This window comes from Anolis sagrei, chromosome 4 (genome assembly GCF_037176765.1).
Source record: "Anolis sagrei isolate rAnoSag1 chromosome 4, rAnoSag1.mat, whole genome shotgun sequence".
Lineage (NCBI taxonomy): Eukaryota > Metazoa > Chordata > Lepidosauria > Squamata > Dactyloidae > Anolis > Anolis sagrei.
This window is the reverse complement of record NC_090024.1, coordinates 33,863,223-33,891,044: the sequence shown is the minus strand read 5'-3', so window position 1 is coordinate 33,891,044 and position 27,822 is coordinate 33,863,223. Positions and strand designations below refer to the sequence as shown.

At 40.2% G+C, this 27,822-nt stretch overlaps 1 protein-coding gene across 3 annotated transcripts in view; it reads left to right on the top strand.

Annotated features, from left to right (window-relative positions):
* The window catches only part of ESRP1 (epithelial splicing regulatory protein 1), a 53,857-nt gene that overhangs the window by 18,823 nt on the left and 7,212 nt on the right, over positions 1-27,822 (top strand). For 2 of the 3 annotated variants that reach the window (XM_067467354.1, XM_067467353.1), the window contains exons 5-12: positions 3,622-3,720; positions 5,819-5,873; positions 8,607-8,717; positions 10,668-10,800; positions 10,883-10,925; positions 18,108-18,409; positions 22,599-22,817; positions 27,055-27,253. In XM_067467354.1, coding sequence (XP_067323455.1) covers positions 3,622-3,720; positions 5,819-5,873; positions 8,607-8,717; positions 10,668-10,800; positions 10,883-10,925; positions 18,108-18,409; positions 22,599-22,817; positions 27,055-27,253 — 1,161 coding nt within the window. The remainder of the gene's footprint in view (positions 1-3,621; positions 3,721-5,818; positions 5,874-8,606; positions 8,718-10,667; positions 10,801-10,882; positions 10,926-18,107; positions 18,410-22,598; positions 22,818-27,054; positions 27,254-27,822) is intronic. The other variant, XM_060775617.2, reaches the window with a different exon arrangement.

Sequence of the window (27,822 nt, the reverse complement as noted above, 5' to 3'; positions counted from 1 at the left end):
TTAGGATAGTGTACTGAAAATAGCATTCTGTTATTTCTGAATCCTAAGCTATATTATCTGACACTTATGTTATTTTTTCATCTCTGTCCAGCTCTAATGCATAGACTTGAATCTAGAATGGCAAAATAGATTTTACTCATGTTGAATGGTGATGTGCTACTTCTTTTGAAGTCTTGTTTCTATTTAAATGTAAGATGATATTGGCCATAGCATCATATTGCTGACTCATATTTACTTGATCTGTTATGACTCTTGCATCACTCCTACAAACATTACTGCTTAGCCAGTTATCTATCATGTTATCCTTGTGGTGTATTGCATAATTATAAATGGTTTGTGAGCTCATTGCAACAAATAAACTAGGATTTGTGAGTATTTGCCAACAAATGGACTGGGGATTTGTGTGGATTGCATACCGATGTGTTTCAATTAACCTGTAAATATATGTCATCTTTAGGATCTTTCTACTTTACCTCCTAGCTTTACTTCATTGCTGTTCTGCACTTGCAAAGCTTGCTCAGCCAGTTCATGGTAGTAAATGTCTCAAAGGTGGAGCGAATGAAACTTGCATGGCTATCCATAAATCATGTACCTTCAAAAGATATAGTCTCCCGTCCTCTGCCAATGAGGCATGTAGAAACCATTTAATAGCCAATAGCAAACATATTTGGAGCAAGAACACTGTGTGAGTCAGTTGACTTAGTGTGTTGATCTTTGTCTTTTTGGAAAAAGTATTTGAGACTCAACATTTAGCAGAAATCCGTGGTGGCTTTGGGTAAATTGGGATGCAGGGCAAGGAAGTTAGCTTCTTACATATTTGGTAATGCTGTAAAATTATGCAAGTAATTCCCCCCTCCTCCCAAAAGTAGCTAGAGAAAATCTGGGGATGATCTAGCATTTATGTATCATGAGACAAATCTGCATCAGGCATGTCATAATATTCACATTAACCAATAGTGAAGTTAAATAAAATCTCCCTTTTTAACAGGACCTGTTTTTAAGATTGGGGGGGGGGGGCTTACAGTGCAGGTAATAGGTTGTTGTGAGTTTTCTGGGCTGTATGGTCATGTTCCAGAAGCATTCTCTTTTGACGTTTCACCCACATATATGACAGGCATCCTCAGAGGTTGTGAGGTTTGTTGGCAACAAGGCAAGTGGAGTTTACATATCTGTGGAAGGTCCAGGTTGGAGAAAGAACTCTTGTCTGTATGAGGCAAGTGTCAATATTGCAATTGGCCACCTTGATTAGCATTGAATAGCATTGCAGCTTCAAAGCTTGGCTGCTTCCTGCCTGAGGGAATCCTTTGTTGGGAGGTGATTAGCTGGCCTTATTATTTCTTGTCTGGAATTCCCCTGTTGGTTTTTTTAGTTTTGTTCTGCACTTACTGTCCTGATTTTAGAGTTTTTTTTAATACTCGTAGCCAGATTTTGTTCGTTTTCATGGTTTCCTCCTTTCTGTTGAAATTGTCCACATGCTTGTGAATTTCAATGGCTTCTCTGTGTGGTCTGACATGTCGGTTATTTGAGTGGTCCAGCATTTCTGTGCAGGTAATTTTGTGTATAATAATGGATGGGGTAAATTATTTTTCCCATCATTGAAACAACTTTAAATACAAACATTCTTTCAAGTATAATGTATATTTATTGTTGCCATTCATATATTCATTGCAGCTTACTCACAAGTAAATATGAATGGAATAAATTGCAGGTTGCTTTTATTATTCATTGAAGATCATAATAACAATCACTGCCTTAATATTTTGTTTTGCTTGATGATGTAGTGGATCTCTGACATCTTCTTGGGAAGCCTAGCTACATAGACATTTTGGTGTTCCAATTTTGCCAGATCTTCTTAGGGACGCAACCTCCTCAACCAAGTCTTAGGTGGAATTCTGTATCCTACTTTCCCATTCCAGCTTTCATATTTTCCAAAGGTAGTGGTCATGCCATTGTTTTAAAGAGCAATACTTGATCATTAGCCTGTTTGGGAATTGTAAATAGGAAGGAACAGAATGTTGTATGCAGACAGTAACAAATATTCTTTATGCTAGAGGAAATGACAAGATACTATTGTCAGTCACTGATACAAAATATATAGAAAATATGTATCAATATGCATGTATCCCAGGCATGTGCAAACTTCAGCCCTCCAGGTTTTTTGGACTTCAACACCCACAATTCCCTTGCCTGATGTATCCAGATGCCATCAGCTATATAGAGTAAACTTTACAAGTTTGTTTTGTGCTCATTAATGTTTAATTAAAAAATGTCACTGCATGAACAACCATGGTAGGTTTATTTTGTTTTAATATGTAAGCATAAGTTGGTGCATTAAAATTACTTCTTGTACACTATCTAAAGAAAAGACGAGTAGCCAAAAATAACGATGTGGGAGGGACAGGCAGAGGGAGACATTATTAATATAGCTAATGGGTTGCTGTGAGTTTTCCGGGCTGTATGACCACAGGGGGCCCCCAGTGGCACAGTGGGTTAAAGCACTGAGCTGCTGAGCTTGTTGACCAAAAGGTCACAGGTTCGATTCCAGGGAGCGGCGTGAGCTTCCGCTGCCAGCCCTAGCTTCTGCCAACCTAGCAGTTCGAAAACATGCAAATGTGAGTAGATCAATACGGCGGGAAGGTAACGGCGCTCCATGCAGTCATGCTGGCCACATGACCTTGGAGGTGTCTATGGACAACGCTGGCTCTTCGGCTTAGAAATGGAGATGAGCACCACACCCCAGAGTCAGACATGACTGGACTTAATGTCAGGGGACAACCTTTACCTTACCTATGACCATGTTCCAGAAGCATTCTCTCTTGACGTTTTGCACACGTCATCCTCAGAGGTTGTGAGGTTTGTTGTTCCAACAACCTCACAACAAACCTCATAACCTTTGAGGATGCCTGTCATAGATGTGAGTGAAACGTCAGGAGAGAATGCTTCTGCAACATGGCCATACAGCCCAGAAAACTCACAGCAACCCAGTGATTCCGACCATGAATCCTTTGACAAAATATAGCTAATACTTTCATGCTTTTTATGAAGCTTTAAATTAGCTCAATTGATTAGAACATCCTTTGAGCTTCTCTTTTATTTTTGGATGCTCTTACCAGCAGGTGTTGTCTTTGACCCATTCTTCCAAAGGGTCTTTTTCTCCACATCTCTCAATGCATTCTCTAAATTTCAGGGTTGTTGAAAGAGGCAGAATCAGCAGAATTTATCCCTTTGTTCCAATCCTTCACTGCATCATGGCTCAGTTTATAAACAAAGGCACTCTTCCAATAGCCTTGACAGCAGGAATTGGGAATATGTGGCACACTAGACTTTTTACAGACTCCTTGGTCATCAGTCTGAGCCAGTTTGGCCAGTGGTTAGTTGTTTGGAAACATTTGGAAAGGCATAGATTCCCCAACATTGCTGCATGGGATCTAAGCCTGTTTCTGTCTTTTCTCTCAATTGTGAAGGTGAGGGAGGCATCTGAGGGTGACTTGGAAATCAGGGATGGGCCTGTAGGTGCAGACAGACTGAATTACATGTTGCCATTCCTGAAACATAATTTGATGTTTGAAATATGTTTGAAGTGTGGCTTTAAGCTTCTTTTGACTTAACACCAATGCTCAGATCTGAATCTTGAGAAGAACAATTCAATGCAGCGTCATGGAGTATCTCAAGTAGAAGATATGGGAAACATCATTTTAACATTAATTTCAGAACCATACAGTAAGCCGGTGTTCTATATTTTCAGAAGTCTGCTCTTGCTAAGTCTGTGCCCTTGTTCTGACTCTTGGGGTGACTTTCTTGGACTCTCTTCTTTTTTGTATGTACATGTGTGCTGTAAGTTTTCTCTCTCCTCACAGTCTGTCAAGGCAGTAACAGTTTTAACTGTAAAGCGAGGTACACAATTAAAAAAATATTTATTATTTATTTGCCCTATTTATATCCTGCCTTTCTCTACCCTGAAGGGGACTCAAGGCAGCTTACATATAGGCTATTATTCAATGTCTTAAAACACATTCAATTCCAATAACATTAAGATGAAATGAAATTAAAATTAATACATATTAAGCATTTAAAATATTTCATTCAATAGTAAAATCACTCCATCCATAATAATAAAATACACATTTTTGCATCAAGTTTTTAACTGCAAAAATTCTCACTGGTCCAGGATTCTCTTCAACAGAATTCCCTCAATTAAAGATACAAGCTTTTAAAACTTTTCACCCCCATATCTTTCAATATTCTTCCCAAAGTTTAGCTTGGATAAAAGAACTAACCTGGATAAAAGAATACAGTGATGGGCCCAGCCCAAGATTTGCTATGGCATCCCTGTTATGGAGCACCTTCCCATTAGAAGCCAGTTACCAATTTGAGGACCTAATTAGTTTTACAGAAATCTTCACATGCCCTTGGTTTTAAATCATTGTAAATTACTGGTACTTTTCGGTATTCCCTTCATTTTACTTTTAAAATAATTTTAAAATCATTGATGCCCTTTTAAAAGAACAGGATATAACTAATATTTGCTACTTGAAGCAAAAGCCAAGATTGTCTGCTCAGACACTCTGTACAGGTGATTTATACTTCAACATGTATGAACAGAACCACACCTGAGTGCAGCAGGCTGGTTTAAGGAGTGCCAAACAAGCTACGTGCCTGTTTCTAGAATCTTTTCAATAGAAGTGAATCTAAAGAGGATTAGGAGAGTGATCAGCCGGCTACAATTGCCCATATTCAGCATTTGCTGCTGTATTAGTTGCCTCATGTTCCCTGATGTTAGGACTGGCCCAAAACTGTGCTAGTGCATAGGACACTTGCTTGTCAGATCTTTGGTCCATCTAGCTCAGGCATGGGCAAACTTTGGCCCTTCAGGAGTTTTGGACTTCAACTCCCACAATTCCTAATAGCTTATTGGCTGTTAGGAATTGTGGGAGTTAAAGTCCAAAACACCTGGAGGACCAAAGTTTGCCTATGTCTGAGCTGGCTGAATGTTATTTGCACTGTATAGATCCAGCAGCTCTCGCACTTAAGTTTTGCAGAGTGACAGTGCCTTTTCAAAGGCAAAACCTGAATCTGGGACTTTAAAAACACCAATAACATGCCACACATGTACTCTGATGTTGATAGCTAAGACTTTGGTTTGCTAAATATCCATTTGCTTCAAAAGCAGACATCCAGCCTGCTATTATAGAGCAAATGTATAGCACATAAATAATTCTAACAGTGAAAAACTCTCTTTAATGTGTGTTAGTAGGGAAGAATAGGGTTCCCATCACATCACTGTGTCTTGAAACATTGTTGTCCTTTGACAAAATGTTCTCTGTTGAGAACAAAGATCTAAAATGAAGTCTGATAGATCCACATACACAAAAAGGATGGGTTGTCTGGAGACAACTCTAGTTATCCCTAGCATGCATGCTTTTGTTATTAGGTAATGCTCATAGTTCAAAAACAGGAAATGTGGAAACCAAGCAAAGCCATATCCCCTCCCCTCATTGACCAGAAAAGGTCATGTGATGAGGCTGACTGATAGCAATAAGGTGAATATAAAACCATTGTCCTAGTGTCAGCTATTGTCTTTACCTACACGAGAGGTTGAGACCCGTCTGCATGTGCTGTTTTCTTTTCCTTTTGATGCTTTTCTCTAGGCCTAAATAAATATTTTCACTTGATCCAAGCAACACCTGTGTCATTTTTACCTGTTCTTGAATTCGGGAGCTGTTTTCCCTTTCTGATAGGTCACACTGTGACACACATTTTAGCTTCTTCTCAAGGCATGATGCTAAAAGTGGAACTAATCAGATGCTGTGTTTTGTAGATCACAGGTTTTCAGATCCAGAAAGGGTGAACTACAAATTTGAAAGTGGAACCTGGTAAGTTGTATTAAAATATTTTATAATAAACCAATAGTTTATTTTAACACTGTATCCTACTTTCTGGGTACCCTCATTGGGACTTGTTCAGACAGGTTGAGCATCTCTTATCAGGAATTATGAAATCCAACACATACCAAAATTGTCCACATGGATGATGAAGACAGTAAAAGTTTTGCATTCGAATGTTTCAGTGTACACACACTTCTTTTAATGCATAAAGTTATTAAAAATACTATGTATGAAATTACCTTCAGGCTGTATATACAAAGTGTGTATTAAACATAAATTTGTGTTTAGATTTGGGTTCCATCTCCAAGAGATCTTGTATGTGTGTGTGTATTCTATATGTATGCATGCATACAAACATCCGTATTCTAAAATCCAAAGAAATTGATTCCACTTCTAGTCCCAAGCATTTTGTATAAAAGGTAAAGGTTTTCCCTTGCCATTAGATCTAGTCATGTCCGACTCTGGGGGATGGTGCTCACTTCCATTTCTATAGGCGCCTCCAAGGTCATGTGGCCAGCATAACTGCATGGGGTGCTGTTACCTTCCCACTGGAGCAGTACCTATTGGTCTACTCACATTTGCATGTTTTTGAACTGCTAGGTTGGCAGAAGTTGGGGCTAACAGCGGGAGCTCACCCCGCTCCCCTGATTTGAACTGCTAACCTTTCAGTCAACAAATTCAGCTCAGTGGTTTAACCCGTTGTGCCACCGGAGGCTTGGTTTGCATTTTATATAAAGGACGGTCAAGGTAACTTTAATCCTAAGGAAATCCTAAATTTCCTTAGGATTAAAGTTACCTTTCACCTTCCAGAAGTTTTGAATTACAACTCTCATAATTGTCCCTTACTATTGGTGGCAGCAGATAGGATTTGAATACGAATACAGATGTAGGGACAAGGACTCCCACATCTTTGTAGTAGTCTGAGGTCCCTTCCACACAGCTGAATAAAATCCCACATTATCTGCTATGAACTGGAATATATGGTAGTGTGAATTCAGCTAGCCCAGTTCAAAGCAAATATTGTGGGATTTTCTGCTTTGATATTCTGGGTTATATGGCTGTGTGGAAGGGCCCTAGGATATTATAGCCCATGCATTGTGTCCTATTGAACTGATGTTGCCGGAGCCTCAGAGAAATCTAGTTACAAGGTATAAGTGATAAGTGTCAATTAAAGGGACAGAACTACTCAACAATTAAAATGAGTTACAGTGTCTTGGGGCTGTTGGCACACAATTTGATTATACCTCAGAGCTTGAAAACATTATTTGAAAATGGGGTCAGGAACTTCAGCAGAACCAGGAGCCACTTTTCTGCCTAGGGACCAAACAGACAAATATGAAGAAGCCAGGTCCACTCTACACTATCATATAAAATACAGATTATCTGCTTTGAACTGGATTATATGGCAGTGTAGACTCATATCATCCAGTTCAAATCAGATAATGTGGATTATCTGTGTTGTTAATCTGGATTATATGGCAGTGTAGAAGGGGACCCAGAAGTCCACTTGCAGTTTTGAAAATATTTTTTTTAAATGTCAAACAGTGCTGAGGAGGCAAATTGGTGCTCATGCAGCTTTCCAAAGAGATAAGTCACCTTTTATAGCTAAATAGTCTCAAAGGAGGCTGAAGATGACAAACACAACCTGAGTGGCTGCACTTGGCCCCAAGGGCCACTTTCCCCATCATGTTCTAAAAACCCTTAGTATGCACTCATGTCAATTATTTTAAAAAATAAAGAATGATCAAACACAAGAATGTGGCATAGTCTCCTTCTTTGGAGACCTTTAAGCAACAACTGAATGGCCATCTGTCAGGGGTTCTTTGAATTCAATTTTCCTGCTTCTTGGCAGGGGGTTGGACTAGATGGCCCATGAGGTCTCTTCCAACTCTATGATTCTATGATTAAAAAGGGCAAGTCCCATCTCAAGTAATTTCACTGAAATATTTATAAGGAACTCCTGCTGTTAGCCCCAGCTTCTTCCAACCTAGCAGTTTGAATACATGCAAATGTGAGTAGACAAGTGGTTCTCAACCTGTGGGTCTCCAGGTGTTTTGGCCTACAACTCCCAAAAATATCAACCAGTTTTCCAGCTGTGAGGATTTCTAGGAGTTGAAGGCTGAGAACCACTGGAGTAGACAAATAAGTACTGCTTTGGTGGGAAGTTAACGGCACTCCATGCAGTCATGCTAGCCACATGACCTTGGAGGCGTCTATGGACAATGCCGGCTCTTTGACTTAGAACTGCGTTAATGAGCTTCAGTTAATGAGCTGCATTAACTGCATTAATGAACACCACTCCCCAGAGTCAGACTTAACTAGACTTAATGTCAAGGGGAAACCTTTACCTTACCTTTTTTTTATTCATAAGGAACAATGTTAGACATCATCATCTCTTTTAAAAAGAAGTTAACAGGCATGTTATCTTGTATCACTTGGCCATTGGTTACCTCTCTTACCCCTTTGCCATCCCCAAAGTGTGCTTACATAGTCCTCAACGACCCAGCAAAGCTCACTATCAGTTGCTTGTTTTTGACTTCCTTTATTTTTCCACTGGTATTTGAAATACTTCAAACCCTCCTCTTTCATTGTTTGCAAAGTACTTAAAAGAATACTGTCTATATGAGTTAGTTGGAAAATCATATTTGTTCTACTTAGGGTTAAGAATTAAAGGGTTTGGGTTTTTTTTTTTTGAAAATATTAATCTCTCTTTGCTTGCAGCAGCAAGATGGAACTCATAGATGATAACACCATAATCCGGGCAAGAGGCTTGCCCTGGCAGTCATCAGACCAAGACGTTGCAAGGTTCTTCAAAGGACTGAATATTGCCAAGTTAGTTTTGTCTATTGGACATGTTTTTTAACCTTCACCCATGTTCTCAACTGACAGCCCTTGGTTTCTAGCTGAAGGTGTGTTGTCTCCAAACCTTCAGAAGGGTTGTTTGGTGAGGCACTTTGGCTAATGTCCATGCAAAACTCCCAGGATTCCATAGCATTGAGCCAGGACAGTTCAAGTGGTGTCGAACTGCATTAATTCTACAATGAGACAAATCATTTGAGTCAGAAATGTTGAGAGTTAGGTCAATAGAGGTGAAGCTGATACGTTTTATTGAAGGACAAATCCATAATATTTCCAGGAAGTAACTCTGTGGCATACCAATAACTGAGACTGTCTTCTTACCAAGATTGAAAGGAAAACAACAATAAAAACAGTAGCACAAAATTTCATTGAGGATTTCCTCCTCTAATGAGAACTGGGAAAATAAGAATAATGACTAGACTCTTCCTTTGTGAAAGACAGAAAACATATGTGAAAGACAGTAAACTTTGCAGAAGAAGTATGTGGAAGGACAGAAGTAATCTACATTCTTCTACTCTCCAAAGTTGCACATCTTTTATTGACTTATTTCTAAGTGAGTTACTGGATTGAAAAGAACCAATAGCTATTTCAGATATTCCAGTAGCCCTGTAAATCTGTGCAAACTCAGACAAGAAGAAATAAATTTACAGTATTTCTCCGTGCTCTGAAAAAGCCCTAAACAGTTCTGGCTCAGCTTACATATCCGAACATATCTCCTCCTATGAATCATCTCGAAGGTTAAGATTGTCCAGGGAGGCCCTTCTCTTGGTCCCGCCTCCTTTGCAGGCATGACTGGTGGGGGCGAGAGACAGCCTTCTCACTGGTGGCCCCTCATCTGTGGAACTTCCTCCTCAGCGAAATTAGATCCCTTCTCTCCTTCAGGAAAAAACTTAAGTTGTAGCTTTGGGACCAAGTTTTTGACAAATAAATGGAGCAGTGCAATTAAGTGACTACGAATTAATGTGTTTATCAATGGAGCAACCCTGGATTACATTTTGGATGATGCAATTTTAATTGATGTTTTAATAAGTTATGTTTTGATTGCTTGGTTTTAATTGTAATTTTGTATCGATACATGTATATTTGGCATCAAATTGTAAGGCCACCTTGCGTCCCTCCAGGTTGAGAAAGGCAGAATATAAAATATAGTAAATAAATAAATAAAAAGTGCAGTTTTCAAAGGCTACTTACAATTAATATTCTGCAATAAAATGTGCACTCCATTCATTCATTTGTGAACAGTTTGTAAACAAAACCAGGATGAGGGAAAATCTGTTTTCTACAAGAAAGTTACTGTTTTCAGTTTCTGTTTTCTACAAATAAGCTACTTTCTACTCAGAAATAGTTCATTTTAAGATGACAGTTCCTTAGGGGAAATATCAGCAGCAGAAAAAAGGCATTTTCTATGCAAAAACGAACGTTTTTGTGTCCGAAACGGCTCATATTTTCATTCAGCTAGGACTTTCTTAATCTAGGTTTTTGAACACATTTGAAAATCTATTTTTTCACATTTTTTTGAATATTTTCAAATATTTTCATCCCTGTCTTTTAGTAGAAACAAATCTAAAGAGGCAATGTAGATGGCTCAGGAATAAATAACTTCCATCTTCTTAATTGGAAAATGCTGATAGGTGGAATCTGTTTCTCTGCCTCCTAATTTTGTGTGTCTGTTATTCAGTTTACATAAATTACATTGCTTCAGTGGATTTAATCGAATCAGCGTGAACAGAAGTAAAATGCTTTGCTGTTGAAGTTCTCATGAGAGAATCAGCTAGTCCTGTTTCTAAAAGGAGGGTGTGAATGCATTGAGCGGCAGCCAAGGGTGTTTCCTTTTATGCATTTAAAGGGAGATTCATTTAAGCACAGATTTTGTGGGAAAGTAGGTGTGCTTTTGTAACTTACCTCTACTTCTGCTTGTTTTAGGGGAGGGGCTGCACTTTGTCTCAATGCCCAAGGCAGGAGGAATGGAGAGGCGCTCGTCAGGTTCGTAAGCGAAGAGCACCGGGACCTAGCTTTGCAGAGACACAAGCATCATATGGGGAACCGGTACATTGAGGTAGGTTGCTCAAGTTCTGACATTTGTGTTTGGATGGAAAGTTTTGTCTGAGAGTAATAGCTCCCGCCCTCTTCTTTTCCAGGTGTACAAAGCAACAGGAGAAGACTTCTTGAAAATTGCTGGAGGTAATCTTTCTTCCATTGAGAGTTATACATGGTTAACATTTAATGGCACAACAACACCCCCCCCCCCCCCCACACACACACACACACACAGAACTTCCCAAGGGAAGTGGTGACATGTGTAACTTTTACAATATTGTTGCAATTTTTAAAGAAGTCTTTAAACTTCTAAGGTTCGTGAGCATGTGTGTGGTTTTGGAGTTCCTCTGACATCTTGCAGAAGTTTCACATTATTAGCAGAGTAAACTTACAATTCAAAAGAGCATGAGATCGCCTTCAAGGGCTTTAGTAGTTAAAGTTTAAAATAATCTTTATTAAGAGAATTCCATTTGCTGATAGGAAACAATCCCAAGCCTGGCAGCTGCCCACTCCTATTCAAGCCCATATCCAGTGATGCAAAATAATGTGTGTGAGGGTTGAAAGGTAAAGGTTTCCCTTCAGTCTAGTTGTGTCTGACTCTGGTGGGTGGTGCTCATCTCTATTTCTAAGCCAAAGAGCTGGCATTGTCCGTAGACACCTCCAAAGTAATGCGGTCAGCCTGACTGCATGGAGTGCTGTTACCTTCCCACAGAAGCGGTACCTATTGATCTACTCACATTTGCATGTTTTCGAACTGCTAAGTTGGCAGAAGTTGGGGCTAACAGTGGGAGCTCACCATGCTCCCCAGATTTGAACCACTGACCTTTCAGTCAGCAAGTTCAGGAGCTCAGTGGTTTAACCCACTGCACTCCAGATTGCTGGTTGTGCATCCCTGGCTAGGAGTACATCTACACTGTAGAATCAATGCAGCTTGAGACCACTTCAACTACCATGGCTCCATTATATGGAATCCTAGGAACTGTAGTTTTACAAGGTTTTTTACCCATCTCTGCCAAAGAGTGCTGGTGCTTCAGCAAACTGCAACTCCCAGAATTCCATAGCATTGAGCCATGGCAGTTAAAGTGATGACAGACTGTGCTAATTCTACAATATAGATGCATTCTAGGGTTCAAGGTTCCAGACTCTAATACTTCAAGGTCAGAACATAACAGCTGGGGATGATGCCAACAAACATTATGGACTATGGAGTCATCATATTTGCTCCCATCTTGTCATAGAAACACACACACAAATAGAAAATTTCCTGATTAGAAATAAAAGGCAGTTGTCAATTGCTATGCTTTATTTCAACCAAAAGCTAGTGTGGTGCAATGGTTTGAGCATTGCAGTAAGACTTTGGAGATCAGTGTTCCCTGCTCAGCATGGAAACTCACTGCGTGACCCTGGGCAAATTACACTCAGCCTCAGAGGAAGGCAGATTCCGAACATATTCTGCCAAGAAAACCTCATGATAGGTTCATCTTAGGGTTGTCATTAGTCAGGAATTACTTGAAGGCATACAGCAACAACAAAATGCAGCAAACTATATAGCCAGCTGGAAAAGTCTCCATCTGACTGGGAGTTAGCAGGTAGCCTTCTCTCTTACCCAGAATTGACCCCACAAAACTAGAGAAATTGCTTGGTTTTGACAAGCTTTGGACTCAGAGTGGTGCCCTAAGTTTTTGGGTCAGTTTTTGCCTTGGGGTTGTGGTAGTCCTAATACTAAAACAATATTGTTGGTAGAGTTGCTTCTATTCTATACTATAGAAGAAGATATTCATTGGAGTAGATAGAAATATCTCCCAGGATCCTCTGTTTACAAAGCATCAAAGGCTTTTATCACCTGACAGAGACCCATCTCTGATCCAAGACAAGATGCTGAACACTCAAGACCAGCTTAGTTATTCTACCATATGAGGCAGGAAATCCCACTAGGATTTGTCTCTGAGGCAATAATAAAGCAAATAACTAACAATTTGCTGTCTTTTAATGACATACCAGTTTTTCTGTCTGAGGTGGCCATCACACTCCTCTTTAGGGCCATTCTCATAGTTGGGGTGAGAGACTTAGAAAATGCGCCATAGCCCAGAGGTAGGAAGACACATCCGTTTAGCTTTCACTCACATTCATTTTTAAGCTCAGTTTTTTCTCCATTACAAATACATGACTCACTAATTTTGTCCCCAAAAGAAAAAACAAAATTTTCACCCAGGCACAGTGGCCAAATTAAGCTAGTTTGGCTATTTTTCAGCATGTAGAGGTCCAAGTTGTACCTGTATGCTTTTTTCTGTCATAATTATCATCATCGTCTTTATTTATACCCCGCCACCATCTCGCCAGAGAGGACTCAAAGAGCGGCTTACATGAGGCCAAGCCTGGTAATACATTATAGCAAAATAAACACAGAACGGCAAAAAATAACATCACAATAAAATAAGTAAAATATACAAGTAAAATAAAACGGTGCAAAATAATAAAGTGAAAAATCAGAAAATAAGGCTCCTCTGAGAAAAAGAGGTCACAAATGGTAATCCATATATGCTTGCTTGTATGTTTGTACCACAAAATCTGTTGCTAAGAGAAGTGGTTGTACGTGATGTCACTGGATTCGCTGTTGCTAGGTGAAGTGGCCTCAAGGCAACACTATGGCAATAGTGGGAAAGTGCCCTTTGTGGTACAGACTTTCCTTCCTCCATTTCTCTCATACACTTCCTTATTCTTCCTGCTTTCTTTCTCTGTTTCTTTTATTCTTCATTTGCATTCCCTCATACACCTTCACAGTGGCATCACAAAGGATCACTTCACCTAGCAACAGCCAACCCAGTGACATCCTAGAGGGCCACTTAACCTAGCAGCAGCCTTTGAGGTACAAACAGACCAACAAACATAGGGACACCAACTAAGTGTATATGTAGCCCCCAGTGACACAATGGGTTAAACCCTTGTTCTGTCAGGACTGCTGACCTGAAGGTTGGGTTGCTGATCTGAATCCAGGGAGAGTGCAGATGAGCTCCTTCTGTCAGCTCCAGCTCCCCATTGCGGGGACATGAGACAAGCCTCCCAAAAGGATGGTAAAACATCCAGGCATCCCCTGGGCAACATCCTTGCCGACAGCCAATTCTCTCACACCAGAAGCAACTTGCAATTTCTCAAGTCCCTGACACGAATAAAATGTGTATAGATAGATGAAAAAAATGGTGGCTTGTTGAAAAATCCAATAAAAATTAAAATAAAACTCTCACCTATCTGTACTCTCAGAATTTTGAATAGAAATTAGATTTTGTCTCTCTTCATACATACATGGTTGAGATTTCTTTTCCACAAAATCCTCCCTGAACATTGGATCTTTTAAAAATCTGCTTACCTAGGGAGGATGGTAATTAAAGATACATTACAAAATGGGGCTGGAAGCTCTGGAATGTAACTTTGGTGCTGATGGGACTATATAACTACATTTTTGATTTGAGAACCCGGCATCTTGAGGTCCTCACTGCGGATAGGCTCTGAACAGTACATCAAACCTACGCATCGCCTGGGGTGAAGGCGGACCTCAAATGCAACTGAAGGAATTGCATTGCCAGACTTGTTGGGGTGTGTCCCTTGTGGTATTATTTCTGGCTCTTCCACAAAAGTGAAGAAGCTCCAGATCTCTGTTGGTTGGAAATGTATAAAAGGGCCACACAAAGAGAGGGGGTTGTTATCTTGAGAGTGGTTATCGAGATAGTTGTCATCAGGGTGGGGAAATCTGTCAGTTTCTCTTTCTTCAGGTTTTTTAAATCTCCAGGTCTTTATACAAGTATTAGATAAGTATGATTTTAAAAAAAAAACCTCCAAAAACTACTAAAACTTAAATCCAAATTCAGTGAGTAACAGCTGTTCGCTAAAGATCGGAATAAAAGGGTGGTGTATTGTCAAAGGCTTTCATGGCCGGAATCACTGGGTTGTTGTAGGTTTTTTCGGGCTGTATGGCCATGGTCTAAAGGCATTCTCTCCTGACGTTTCGCCTGCATCTATGGCAAGCATCCTCAGAGGTAGTGAGGTCTGTTGGGACTAGGAAAAAGGGTTTATATACCTGTGGAATGACCAGGGTGAGACAAAGGACTCTTGTCTGCTGGAGCTAGGTGTGAATGTTTCAACTGACCACCTTGATTAGCATACAGTGGGCTGGCTGTGCCTGGAGCAAACTTTGGTTGAGAGCCTAGATGTCCCTGCCTGCTTCCTCTCTGTTGTTATGCTGTTGCAATTTTAGAGTTTTTTAATACTGGTAGCCAGATTTTGTTCATTTTCATGGTTTCCTCCTTTCTGTTGAAATTGTCCACATGCTTGTGGATTTCAATGTCTTCTCTGTGTAGTCTGACATGGTGGTTGTGAGAGTGGTCCAGCATTTCTGTGTTCTCAAATAAAATGCTGTGTCCAGGTTGGTTCAAGGGTGGTGCTTTCCTGCAGGCATTGAAACCCAGTCTCTTGGATACCCAAATCTCAAGAACTGGATGGACAAAATTGTCAGTTTATTTAGATATTTATTTACTATACTTATATAGCACCTTTCTTAGCCTTAACGGCGACTCAAGGAAGTTTACAACAAGTCAGTACACATAACAACAAAAAATACAAATTAAACAAGTTTCTGTCCCTCCTATGGCCAGTTTTTTTAAAAAAAAATCTTATTTCTTTGCTAAACATGAAGAAATAAGCCAATTTCAGTAAATTCTTATAAAAATGAAATTAAATTATCACTTTCCCCCATTTTTCAGATACCTTGTTTATAGAAGTTGGAGTGTTAGGCAATTCCTCGGTCCAGCTTTCACTGAATTGTTAACAGTGCCCCTTCTTAACAAAGGCTCATTTTGGCACAGTGGTTCATGGCTTTATTGCCTCCTGATTAGATTGCTGTAATGTATTCAATAGCAGAGATTCTTAAACTTTTCAATCACTACCCCTTTCGATAAATTTATATGTGACCCTGGGTGCATAGGTATAAAAGTCACACATTTACTAATAACACATCACCATTTGCAAGGCTTGCTATGCAGGCTAAATTTCCTTTTTGTGGAGCATAGCTGAAGTATCTTCTGCAGAGTCCACTGTAAAAACTTCACAGCAGATGCGTGTAAATATCTAAAACAGCCACTCAGTGATATTTAGAAAACTTTTACTGTGATCACATTTTTCAGGACCTAACATTTGGTGTTGGGACTGACAGCTTAAGGAACAGTTCTCTATAGGGAGTTTTCCTTTAAATGTGTTCAGAAGCTACAGAGATATGTGAAATGCAGTGTTCAATTAATGTTTGGTGTGAAACCACATCGCGTTGGTCTTCTTTCAACTCAGCTGGCCTCTGATTCCTTTGGAAGCTTAACTCAGCATGCTGGTTTTGGCTTGCAAAGCAAAAAGCGACAAGGAATAGCAATACCCAATAGAAAGGTTGTCAAGAATAGTCTCAATATGTTGAAAGACTTCGTTTCTTCTCTGTATCCCCAGAAAAAAACCCTCAGTTGCTCAGTCCACAATATTTGGAGGACTCTTTGCTCCAATATAAACCAGCCTAGAATCTGAGATTCTGTCTTGTGCCCTATCACCCCAAGAGGTCAAATTGGAGAGGTGAAGACAAGGTTTTTTCAATAACAGCTCCTTCCTTCCAAGGATAAATCTGGCATCATTGCCCTTTTGAACTTCTGGCCTGGAAGCCAAGACTACACTGTTTGGCATGACCTTGGATCCCTAAAATCAGTTCTAGCTTTGTTCTAGTTTGTGTGTTATTTTAAAACTAGTTTTTGACGTTTTGAGTTGCTGTGGATTTTCCGGGTTGTATGGCCATGTTCCAGAAGCATTCTCTTCTGACGTTTCACCCACATCTATGGCAGACATCCTCAGAGGTTTTAAGGTCTGTTGGAAATGTGGAAAGTGGGGTTTATATATATCTGTGGAATGTCCAGAGTGGAAGAAAGGACTCTTGTCTGCTTGAGACAAGTGTGAATGCTACAATTGGCCACCTTGATTAGTATTTAATGGCCTTGTAGCTTCAAAGTCTGTGGTTGCTGCCTGGAGGGATCCTTTGTTGGGAGGTGTTAGTTGACCCTGTTTGATTCTTCAGGAATTCCCCTGGTTTTTTAATATTGCTCTTTATTTACTGTCCTGATTTTAGAGTTTTAAAACACTGGTAACCAAGTTTTGTTCATTTTCATGATTTCCTCCTTTCTGTTGAAATTGTCCACATGTTTGTGGATTTCAGTGGCTTCTCTGTGTAGTTTGACATGGTAGTTGTTAGGGTGGTCCAGAATTTCTGTGTTTGCAAATAATATGCTGTGTCCAGATTGGTTCCTGGCTGACTTCTCAGGTTGCATTAGTCTGCAGTGCCTTTCATGTTCCTTGATTCGTGTTTGGGTATTGCTGTGTTTGGTGGTCCTTATGTAGACTTGTCCACAGCTGCATGGTATACGGTAGACTTCTCCAGACGTGAGAGGATTTTGAACAATACTAAAAAGGGGGGATTTCCAGACAAAAATCAATCAGGGCTAGTTAACACTTCCCAGCAAAGAATTCCCCCAGGAAACAACCAGTCTGGCTTTGAAGCTACATGGCTTTTAAATACTAATCAAGGTGGCCAATATCAACATTCACACTTGCCTCAAGCAGGCAAGAGTTCTTTCTCCCACCCTGGACATTCCACAGATATATAAACCCCACTTGCTTAGGTTCTAAGAGACTTAATAACCTCTGAGAATGTCTGCCATAGTTGTGGGCAAAATGTCAGGAGAAAATGCTTCTGGAACATGGCTATACAGCCCGGAAAACTCACAGCAACCCAATGATTCCAGCCATGAAAGCCTTCGACAACAAATTTAACATTTTGTTTGAATTTTTGAAAAAGAATGTGGTTTTTTCCTATTATTTATTGCCTTGAAAGCCTTGTTGGTTTTGAGAAGTTATAAATAATACTTCAGTAAATAAAATACGCAATTAGATGTACAGTAGTTAATTCTATTCGCAAACCTCATGTATTTTTCTAACAAATTCCTCATGTATCTTTTAAGGAAGAAAATAAATGAGGAGTTTATTGGTAGATCTAGGTACCATCCATCTAGAACAGCCATGGGCAAACTTTGGCCCTCCAGGTGTTTTGAACTAAGTCCCAGAAATCCCAGCCAGCTTACCAGCTGTTAGGAATTGTGGAAGTTGGAAGTCCAAACACCTGGAGGGCCAAGATTTGCCCATGCCTGATCTAGAATGATATTTCTTCCTTTAGAAAAACAATTTTCCCTTCATAACTCTATGAGCTGAACAGCATACCTTAACTTCTTCTTTTTTCTGGTTTCTCTTCAAAAGGGACATCCAATGAAGTTGCTCAGTTCTTGTCTAAAGAGAACCAAGTGATTGTTCGCATGCGGGGTCTGCCATTCAATGTAACAACGGAGGAAGTGTTAACCTTCTTTGGTCAACACTGTCCAGTGACAGGTGGAAAAGAAGGAATCCTTTTTGTGACCTATCCTGACAATAGGCCAACTGGAGATGCATTTGTGCTGTTTGCGTGTGAGGAATATGCGCAGAATGCATTAAAGAAACACAAAGACTTGTTGGGCAAAAGGTATATAGAGCTCTTCAGGAGTACAGCAGCTGAGGTTCAGCAGGTGAGTCCCCTTACTTACTAATGTCGTGATAAGTGATGCTAGTTCAGGATGGATAAAAGGAAAATACAGTTCCATAAACGGTATAGTTAAAGTATGAAATATGCCAACACAAGATAGACATTGGCTTAGATGGCTATGAAGAGGCGTTATGTAAAATCAAGCCACTACATTGGATGTCACTGAGCATTATCATGTTGTCCTCTGAATCATGTTGTCTTGTGATATATCTAAAATCCGGTATCCTCAGTTTAGTAATTTTGGTTCCTAATTAAAGCTCAAGCTTAATTCTTAACAAAGAGAAGCAGAGCACACTGGGGAGCTATGAGGTTTAGCAATATGCTAAAGCAAAATCCTCACTTGTGCCTAGCACCGCCTTGACCCATATTAGTCTTATACTCAGTATTTTTTTAACTCTAGATATTTTAGTTAAATCAGCCCAAAAAAACCTGGGTCAACTTACCCACAGGTGAATGTGAATACTGTATCTCAACATTTATCCCTCCCCCCCCCAAAAAAAAACAACATTCCACTATCTGAATACAGTGGCAAAAGACAAGAGTGAAGTCCATCCTGGGAGAACCTAAAGGAAGAACTGACCCACTATGTTTTCATTGCCACGGTGCCATTTGTGGTCTTTTTTAATGCCTTGGAAGAGAAATGGTGACAGCGGGTTGCTGTGAGTTTTCCAGGCTGTATGGCCATGTTCCAGAAGCATTCTCTCCTGATATTTCACTTGCATCTATGGCAGGCATCTGCAGAGGTTGTAAGGTCTGTTGGAAACAAGCCAAGTGGGCTTTATATATCTGTGGAATGTCCATGGTTGGAGAAAAAACTCTTGCCTGTTTGAGGCAAGTATGAATGTTGCAATTGACCACCTTGATTCGTATTTAATGGCCTTGCATCTTCAAGGTCTGGCTGCAGTAGTCTAGGGGAATCCTTTCTTGGGAGGTGATTAGCTGGCCCTGATGGTTTCTTGTCTGGAATTCCCATGTTTTGGAGTGTTGTTCTTTATTTACTATTATGATTTTAGAGTTGTTTAGAGAAGCCATTGAAATCCACAAGCATGTGGACAATTTCAACAAAAAGGAGGAAACAATGAAAATGAAAAAAAAATCTAACTACCATTATTTGATAACTTTAAAAAATTTTAAAAAGTTGCAAGACCATTAAATGCGAATCAAGGTGGACAATTGCAACATTCACACCTCCCTCAAACAGACAAGTGTTCTTTTCCCCACCCTGGACTTTCCACAGATATATAAACCCCACTTGCCTACAGACCTCACAACCTCTGGGGATTCCTGCCATAAAGGCAGGCAAAATGTCAGGAGAGAATGCTTCTGGAACATGGCTATACAGCCCAGAAAACCCACAGCAACCTAATGATTTCAGCCATGAAAGTCTTCCACAATACAATGGTAGCAGCAGTGGCCAGGGGTAGCTGGCCCTCTGAGGCAGTGCTAGTGCTAGTGCTTTTCCCTCTCAGCAGAATAGCACTAAGCTACTAATGGGTGAAAATTGCTTATGGTAGTACCTTTAGGTTGAACACTGGAAGGAAGATAGTACCAAGAAGACCTGTTTGGGGGTAGAACAACTACCACTGAAAAATGCCAGGCTGTCCCTTTCTTGGGGTATTTAACTAGAGGCTGCCTGGGTCATCTGACAAGGATGCCATCATAGCAGCTCCTACAGGCTGTATGGAAAATTGAATATTTTAGGTCTGCCTCTGGCTTCACTCTGATGGTCAGAAACATTTAGCGATGTCTGCTGCTTAGTGATTAAGAATGGCACTGTATGCTCCAAACAGACTTTAATTAACAGAAATAATCCATTATAAAATCAAAATAACCCTGTGATACACATCCCCAGGGGGCTCTTAATATGCATACCATGTTTCAGGTGTCTCAGTTTCACCATCTTGATGGTACGGTAGGGAGACAGATGCTCACCCATATAATTTCTTTTATTGTTATACATTGCCTGGTATTTGCTTTTACATTGATTTGTGGCTATATGCTGCCCTGATTTCTTTGAACACATATATATTAATGCATTATTTCCCATTCCTATTCATTTCACCCACTTTCTACTTGTCTAGATTGTAAAAGTTCTAAAAGTCTTCAAGAAAGCAAACTTTCAGACTAGTTTTTTTGGGGGGTGTGGGAGAGAAAAATTGAATAGTGGTCCTTAGTAAGAAAAATCTTTCAAAATCTGTTTAAGGTACATAACCATTTCATTATGTGAAATTATCTCTAAATTACGCTGTCAAAGTGCATTATTTGTTAGCTATGTATACAATTTGAAAGAATTAGAAGTAGCTATTCTTTCTAAATCCAGTTTCTAATCAGAATATCTCAAGGAAGTGTTTGTTTTGTTTGATACAGGGATTGTTTCCCCCTGCCTTCCATCCAGGATATTAACTGGATTCTTCAAATGCTGATACCCCTGTCTCTATTTTAATTATCTTCCACAATCTTTTGCGATAGATTATTCTATACTGGTTTTCAAATTCTGGTAGGCTAATGAAGTAAATTTACCCCCTCTGTACCTAAAGGAATCAGTTTTCTAAGCCAAAAGTCAGAAAAAGTTACTATTTAACTTTTTGAACTACATTTCCAGAATCTCCAGCCATGATAGGCAGCCGCCATATTGGCTGGAGGATTCTCATAATCTTTTTTAAAAGTAATTTATCAATGCTGCGTGCCTAAGGGAATGTGTTCTCTAAACCAGATATAGGAAATGTTTCCCTTTTCTGAACTGCAGTGTCAACAATCCTGACTCATAATATCTGAGAGCTGTAGAACAACAAAGTAACTTTTTGAAGTTGTATCTTAAGTTGTCTTAAGAATGGCACTGTATGCATTCCCAAGTTTGACGAGAGTAAATGGTAGATCTGATTCCCAGCATTTGCTGGTGGAAAGCATGTACCAGCATGTTGAAATATCAACATTAAGAAATTAATTTGGATGTGATAAGGTCCTTTCAGAATGAAGTCCTTTCCTTCAAACTTTCATAGAATCATAGGATTGGAAGAGACATTGTCGGCCTTCCAGTCCGACCCCCTGCAAAGAAGCAGGCAAATCACATTCAAAGCACCCCGACAGATGGCCATCCAGGCTCTATTTAAAAGCCTCCAAAGGAGGAACCTCTACCACACTCTGGTGCAAAGAGTTCCACTACTGAACATCTCTCACAGTCAGGAAGTTCTTCCTCATGTTCAGATGGAATCTCCTTTCCTGTAGTTTGAAGCCATTGTTCCACTTCCTAGTCTCCAGGGCAGCAGAAAATAAGCTTGCTCCCTCCTCCCTTTGTCTTCCCTCACATATTTATACATGGCCATCATCATGTCTCCTCTTAGCCTTCTCTTCTGCAAGCTAAATGTGCCCAGCTCTTTAAGCCGCTCCTCATAGGGCTTGTTCTCCAGATCCTTGATCATTCTAGTCAACCTCCTCTGGACACATTCCAGCTTGTCAACATTTCCCTTCATTTGCGGTGCCCAGAATTGGACACAGTATTCCAGATGTGGTGTAACCAAGGCAGAATAGAGGGGTAGCATGACTTCCATGAATCTAGACACTATACTCCTATTTATTCAGGCCAAAATCTCATTGGCTTTTTAAACTGCTGCATCACATTGTTGGCTCATGTTTAAATTGTTGTCCACAAGGACTCCAAGATCTTTTCCACACATATTGCTGTCGAGCTAGCTGTCCCCCATTCTGTATTTTTCAGATTCTTTCTGAAGAATCTTGCAAGTAGAGCAAATGAGACCCCCTCATATCTGTGTCCAGCACTAGCTGCCCACTTGCCTTCTTCCCCTGCCCTAAGTGACAGTAACCCTAGCAACATCAGTGTCCTCGGTTTTTTACTTTCTTGAACTATTCATTTGGACGACTTGGTTGGTTTCAATTCTAGTAGTAAATGGGAACCATTCTAGCTCAATTGATTTGCCTGGCAGCAGCTGTTAGTCCAGGCAGAGCCATCACAATACAATTGTTAGTCCCAACTACAATAAGACATTTTATTGAATGAGTACTAGGTTAGACAACCAACCCTTATGTTCCTTTAATTTAATGGGTGTGCTCTAATTGTACCTAACAATTAGACTTAGGCCAACATGGAATGATTGTGAAAGCTGACGTATACTTCAACATTTATGAAATCCACTCTACTGTTGTTGTTTTTGCAGGTACTAAACAGATACTCCTCTACTCCTCTCATTCCTCTCCCAACTCCACCTATCCTTCCTGTACTACCTCAGCAGTTTGTGCCTCCGACCAACGTCAGGGACTGCATACGACTGCGTGGTCTTCCTTATGCTGCCACTATAGAGGACATTTTGGGATTCCTGGGGGAGTTTTCTGGTGATATCAGAACTCATGGGGTTCACATGGTGTTAAATCACCAGGTAAGCAAAGGAAAGAGAATATAGATTTTTGTACACTGAAACATTTGATTGAAGGTTCTGAGTAAAATGCTATTCAGGCAGTTCACATTAAGGCTGGCACCATTGGGCATCTACTGAGACTTGTGCCTTAGGTAAAGAGAATACTCATTGCCCAACATCTACTTTAGCTTAAAATGTATAGTAATCTTGTATCCCCCTTAGAGTCTGAACCTTGTATCTCTCAGTGTCTGAGACACTATCACTTGCAATGAGACATAGCTGCCATGTGCCTTGTATTTTCTTTCAGTAAGGCTACAGTGTTTTGTTATTCGTAGTCACAAATGCAGAAATGGGCCTCGGTCTTTTGTCTGGTCCCTCTGTCTATCTAGATCTGTGCTTCCAAATCAGTGGTTCTCAACCTGTGGATCCCCAGATGTTTGTGCCTTCAACTCCCAGAAATCCTAACAGCTGGTAAACTGGCTGGGATTTCTGGGAGTTGTAGGTCAAAACACCTGGAGACCCACAGGGTGCAAACCACTGTTCCAAATTGTCACAGCATTAAGCTGGACACTTAATAACCCATAGTTGTAATATAGTGTTTATTATCTAAGTGCTGACCAGCCATGGGTATGGCCATCCTCTCCAAATGTGCTTTACTATAGTCCTGCCATCTTCAGCCAAGTTTGCCATTGGCAGTATAAGCTGTAGTCCAGCATACCTAGGGCATCATACTGGAGAATGTATAACACTGATTTGTGCTACTGGTGGCTGCTGGTTAGCAACTATATAGCAACTCTCATGGATACTTTCCTATCTCTTCCTGACAGTGTAAATATGGTTTGAGTATCATCCTAAATATAAGCCTGATTTGGAAGAATCCTGTTTGTTGTGGTGTTTTGTTTTTTTTGTCGTGTCAGGAGCGACCTGAGAAACTGCAAGTCGCTCCTGGTGTGAGAGAATTGGTCGCCTGGAAGGACGTTGCCCAGGGGACGCCCGGAGGATTTGATGTTTTTATCATCCTTGTGGGAGGCTTCTCTCATGTCCCCGCATGAGGAGCTGGAGCTGATAGAGGGAGCTCATCTGCCTCTCCCCGGATTCGAACCTGTGACCTGTCGGTCTTCAGTCCTGCCAGCACAGAGGTTTAACCCACTGCGCCACCGGGGGCTCCGTTTGTTGTGGTGAAATGTGCCTTCAGATCAACTTTAACTTATGACAAACTTATGCTAGTGTTTCCTTAGATTTAATCAAAGGAGTTTTGCCTTTGAGACTTGCCCAAAGGCACTCCATTGGTTTCCATGATTGAATTATCATTTAAACTCTGCTCTCCTGGATGCTTAGTTCAGTACTCAAACCACTACAACACCCTAGCTCTTGAAAAATCCTATATGGTTTTAATTTTATAACAACTATGGAAACATTATTAATTTGCACTAACATTAAATCTTTAAATAAAAGTCATTCAATAAAATTATAATGTGAAAGCGAAATTTATAATATCAATTAGTAAATTCATTCATTCATTTATGAACCATTGTGAATTCTGAGAAACAATTAGAAATTGCCCAGACTACTGAATCATCTCAAATGGTATCAAATTAAAGTAAGAAGAATTGGTAACTCATAAAAAATGTAATTGACATTTCAATGAATAAAACAGATATTGTCAATTGCAACAAGTCTAGGGGTCCCTTTTAGTGCCTGGGGACCTGTTTTAGGTTTTGCTCTTTTAAGTTATGGACAGTTTCAGAATTGTGCCAAATTGTTTGCTCAATATTAACAAGTTACTTGTTCCCAGCTCCTGACTATAGCAATTTTTCAGTAAAACTGGAGAGCTTACCCTTTTAGGTATCCTTATTGTCCAGATATCAGCAAGATTAAATATGACTGAGAACTAGAATGAAGATCCCAAAACGTACAGCAAGGTTGTTGGTTTGGGTGCACATTTACGAGCAGTGTGAGAATGGCTGAAAATAGTAATGAATATTTGCACTGATGCTATATGTCAGCAGGTGGCGCAATGAGTTAAACCCTTGTGCCAGCAGGACTGATGACTGACAGGTCAGCAGTTTGAATCCAGGGAGAGCGGGTGAGCTCCCTCTGTCAACTCCAGCTCCTTGTGCATGAGAAAAGCCTACTGCAGGATCATAAAACATCAAACATCCTTGCAGACGGCCAATTCTCTCACACCAGAAATTACTTGCAGTTTTTCAAGTCGCTGCTGACACACACAAAAATGCATCTTTTAAAAAGGCCTTCCTAGGCTAGTTTCCAGGGTTATAATTTTTGCTGCAACTAATTTCCAGAGTAAAGCCATACAAGGGAACTTGAACAGTTTTTGACAGATGTGATTCCTCATATTGATTTGTATATTATTTGATCCCATTATCAATTACAAATGAATGTTAAATGTCATTACCATAAGCAGGCATTTGTAACTGTCAAAAGACGCTAATCATCCACACTTGTTAGAGGCCTCTGGTTGGGATGGCTGTCTGTTACTATTTCAAATTCACTGTGGTTAAGAAGAGCCACAGTCCATCAGATCTAATGCCTGTGAATTCAGTGTTTCTAAAAGTGCACTAAAAAAAGGGCCAGCCTCATATTTTGGCAGAATAAGGCAAGTGGCTTTGGGCAGCAGATGCCATCGTACAGTGCTAAGGCCCTGGAAAACATCTGGATGTGGCTTGCCGTGCTGTAAGCAATGGCCACCTAAGGCCAGCTGCTTCGGTGTGTTTGGAACACTGTCCCATTGCCATTAATACTATATGGCCAGTTCAGATTCCTTTTCTACATAATATACCCTGTGTTGTGTTAGGCAGCAAATGTTTTGGGCGCACCTATACTGTAGAATTAATGCAGTTTGGCTCCATTTTAACTGCCATGGCTCAATGCTGTGGAATTGTTGGGCATTGTAGGGATCAGCACCCTTTGGCAGAGAAGAATAAAGAGCTTGTGAAACTGCAACTTTTATGAGTCCATAGCATTAAGCATTGCCAGTTAAAGTGGTGCCAAGCTGCTTTAATTCTACAGTGTAAACCAGTGTTTCTCAAACTGTGCTCCTCCAGGTGTTTTGGACTTCAGCTCTCACAATTCTTAACAGCTGGTAAGCTGGCTGAGATTTCATGGGTGCTGAAGTCCAAAACACTTGGAGGAGCACAGTTTGAGAAACACTGGTGTAAATGCATGCTTTGTCTCCCTACTGAAAATTGGCATGGTGATGGAGGAAAATAAACTTGGTCCATACAGGTAAATTTTTAAACGAGACTTTAGATCACATTTGTCCTCTGAAATATTTATTTGCTCCTGATCAATCTTGTGTATGGCAATATTGAAGAAAAAAAGGGCTTGTAATAGTTTTCAGCACTGTATTTCAATGTAATGGTTTTAAAAATCTGTTTTAGTACCTCTAGTGGTATAGTTTAAATTGTATGTAACATTCTTGACAGTTTAACAATACCATCATAATATCTGCCAAAATAATAGCCACAGTAATAATACAGTTATGGCGCAACGGGTTAAATCACTGAGCTGCTGAACTTGCTGACTTAAAGGTTGGTGGTTCGAATGTGGGGACCAGGGTGTGCTCACACTGTTAGCCCCAGCTTCTGCCAACCTAGCACTTTGAAACATGCAAATGTGAGTAGATCAATAAGTACTGCCTTGGTGGGAAGGTAACTGCGCTCCATGCAATCATGCCAGCCACATGACCTTAGAGGCATCTACAGACAACACCGGCTCTTCAACTTAGAAATGGAGATGAGCACCCCCACCCCAGAGTCAGACACGGCTAGACTTAATGTCAGAGGAAACCTTTACCTTTAATAATACAGTTATTGTACATATGATACTTGTTCTGGAATTTTCAAAGATCCAAATAGCAAGAAAAGATAATTCATTTAAACATTACAAAAAAACATCCTAATGGTAAAAGCTACTCAACAGTGGAATATGGGTGGTGGAGTTCTCCAGAGGTTTTAAAACAAAGGCTAGATGATGATCTATCGAGAGTGCTTCAGTTGTGTGTTACTGTATGGCAGGGGGTTGGACTGAATGACCTTCTGGTCTCATCCAGTTCTGTGATTCTAATTTTCAAGCTTTTTAGTAAATTCATGTTGTGGTTGCTTAAACCAGAATGAGTAGTTTCATTTCATATTTAGCATCGAATCTGCTGTTGTTACTGCAGATATTTACTTTTGAAAAGTTTGGACAGACATTTATATTTTGATGCTACAGTTCTTCGCCCTTTTCTTGCTTTTAGGGTCGACCCTCTGGAGATGCTTTTATCCAAATGAAATCTTCCGAACGAGCCTTTATGGCTGCTCAGAAGTGCCATAAGAAAACCATGAAGGACAGATATGTTGAAGTCTTTCAGTGTTCTGCTGAGGAGATGAACTTTGTATTAATGGGGGGCACTTTAAATCGAAATGGCTTGTCCCCACCACCATGTAAGTTACCATGTAAGTTTTGCTTGGGTCTTGGCGCTATTCTGTGCTGTTTGCGGGTAAGGTGCTGGAGCTTCTTTTCTTTACTCTTGTGTTCCTCTCTTGAAAAGGTTCAGGGCATGGGGTCTGAAATGCAAAACCTTTCCACTTGAAATCAGTCTCAGACTTTGATTTGTTCTCCTAATGGCTGGGACTCCTTTGATTTGAAGAGGAATTGCCTTTATGCTTGCTTTTCTGCTGGCACACACTTTTTTTTCCTCCTGGGAGCTTAACTTGCACTGGGCCAATGCTGATTATTTGGCAGCCTGGCTCTTTAAGAGCACTGCAGTCAGCTCTCAGTCACATTATGATTTGATTGTTAAATGATTGGTAGCAAAGATCAAGTATGGATGCCTAGCTAATCTGAGGAACAATTATAAATGTTCTGACAAGCTGATCCACAAATTCCATTTGAGTCATTGGGGGATAACTACATCTTTTTTACTATAGACAATTGAGTAGTGCTATTCAAGGTATGTGAACCAGTGTCAGTGTGCAAGTCATGGGCTGATGATCCACTACCAGTTTCCAGGAAAGCAAGAAAC